General features: G+C 36.0%; 1 protein-coding gene across 3 annotated transcripts in view; it reads right to left on the reverse strand.

Annotated features, from left to right (window-relative positions):
• The window catches only part of LOC115224741 (ephrin type-A receptor 4a), a 47,270-nt gene that overhangs the window by 9,993 nt on the left and 34,777 nt on the right, over window positions 1–2,500 (reverse strand). For all 3 annotated transcript variants that reach the window (XM_036513688.1, XM_029795632.2, XM_036513687.1), the window contains one exon: window positions 405–466. In XM_036513688.1, the coding sequence (XP_036369581.1) occupies window positions 405–466 (62 nt within the window). The remainder of the gene's footprint in view (window positions 1–404; window positions 467–2,500) is intronic.

Below are 2,500 nucleotides of genomic sequence, written 5' to 3' on the forward strand. Positions count from 1 at the left end.
ACATTAAACGATGATGATGATGATGATGATTGTTTTGAATTAATCATATATTATCTTGTAGCTTTGAAATTTTGATAATGCGATTGTATATTTTTAGAATGACATTGTAGGGTAGGTGCAAGAGTTTTGGCTGCTCTTTCTTGCAGCCAAATTCCTGTTGATTACCAGGAAAGAAGTCCACCCTTTTAATAGGTATGTAAATTCAAACTGTATTGTACATAAAACAGCAGTGTGTGATTTGATGGAGATTTGGCTGCTCTTTCTTGCATTCCAATCGGTTACATGGAGAAAAGCTCACCTGTTTTATGGCTGTATGCATTCAAACATTAATGATTAGAAAATTCCAAAAATGAATAATAAATTATATAAATGGCCAGAAAAGCAATTCAAGAAATTCTACTCACTCTTAAGAAAGTATCCAAGGAGCCATTTGCCATGTATTCTGTTACTATCATAATGGGATGACCTGCAAAAGAAAAATATAAAAATCAATATTAATAATAATAATAATAATAATAATAAACCTATCTACTAAAGGCACAAAGCATGAAATTTTAGGGGAGGGAACCAGTTGATTACATTGACCTCAGTGTTCAACTGGTACTTAATTTATCAACCCTGAAAGGATGAAAGACAAAGTCAACCCCTGGCGGCATTTGGACTCAGAACATGAAGACAGATGAAATGCCATTAAGCATTTTGCCTGGCAATGCTAATGATTCTGCTAGCTTGCTGCCTCAATAATAATAATAATAATAATCTTTTCTACTAAGGGCAGAAGGCCCGAAACTTTGTGGGAGGGGACTAGCTGATTCCATCGACTCCAGTGTTTGACAGGTACTTAATTTATTGACCCCGAAAGGATGAAAAGCAAAATCAACCTTGATAGAATTTGAACTCAGAATGTAGCAGTGGGCGAAATACTGCTAAGCATTCTGTCCAGCATGCTAACGATTCTGCCAGCTAATTGCCCTAATAATAATAATAATAGTAATAATCACTGTGATTACCGTGACCGACCAGGCTATCAGATGTTGCTACACATCGCTGGTCACAATGCGCTTTGCATTGTTTTAGCCTTTAAATGACGCCACACCTGCTGGCTAAGTAGGCAGGCCAACAGAAGAAAGAGTGAGAGAAAGTTGTGGTGAAAGAGTACAGCAGGGATCACCACCACCCCTTGCTGGAGCCTCGTGGAGCTTTAGGTGTTTTCACTGAATAAACACACACAACGCCCAGTCTTGGAATCAAAACCACGATCCTACGACTGCGAGTCCGCTGCCCTAACCACTGAGCCATTGCGCCTCCACAATAGTAATAATAATACCATAAAACAGATGTGTAAGATACAAATACATATGCTGAGAAAGTTTTTTTTTAATATTTAGAGCAGTGGTTTTCAACCAGGGTTCCGCCAGTACAGTCCAGGGGTTACAAAACTGCTAAAATTGGCAGTAATTTTTAATTCTCCTGTGCAGATATGTGTGCATAAAACTATTAAATTATTGCACAGGGGTTCCTCGAGCCAGTGGAATGTTTCCTTGGGGTTCTGCTCCAGCAAAAAGTTTGAAAAGCACTGATTTAGAGGATAGCTAAATTGTATAGTTTAACAATTTATTTCACTAGCTGGCTTCAAGAGGCTCACATCACACGCAAATACTACAAACAGTGACCAAAAGAGCAAAACAACCATACACGAATCTGTCGCTCTAACTAGAAAAATAAAAAAGAAAGCAAGAAAAAACATAAACAAAACACAGTCGAAAACACACATAAACTGACATGAGCATCTATCTATACACTGTCCTGGATGGGAGAGCCGAGTTACATAATGATGTGTAACAATTACTTAAATGAGCTGTGACAGCTAAATTGAGAATAACCCGCGCCACCAACTGACGGAAACAAAACAAAAAGCAAAATTGTTACCAGCCCTACTACATCTCCCAAGTGTCCCAATGTCCAATATCCAGGCAATCTGTCGACCCACCCTGGGTAGATAGGATACACGGAAAGACAAACTTGAGGACAGAGAAACAAATATTAAAACTGCCGGGAGAATGTAGGAAAGGACGCAAGCATTGAAAACTAGGTTGATAATAATATAATAATAATAATATAATGATATAATAATAATAATAATAATAAAAATAAAAGAATAATAATAATAAAAGAATAATAATAATAATATAATGATATAATAATAATAATAATAAAATAATAAAAATAAAAGAATAATAATAATAAAATAATAATAATATTAATATAATAAAATAATATAATAATATAGAATGTAATGAGGGTGAGTGGGACAGGATTAGATAGTTTATAAGAGAGAGAGAGAGAGACTGAATGTAAGAGAGAGAGGTGAGAGTACGATAAAGAATTATGTAAGATGTTGGTGAAGTGAGGAGAGTAGAGAGATAGAAAGTGTGGGAGAGTGAGTGAGTGTGTATGTACATCTGTTTCTGTGTGTGGTGTGTGTGTATGTACATCTGTT

The sequence above is a fragment of the Octopus sinensis genome, linkage group LG26 (assembly GCF_006345805.1).
Source record: "Octopus sinensis linkage group LG26, ASM634580v1, whole genome shotgun sequence".
In the NCBI taxonomy this organism is placed as follows: Eukaryota; Metazoa; Mollusca; class Cephalopoda; order Octopoda; family Octopodidae; genus Octopus; species Octopus sinensis.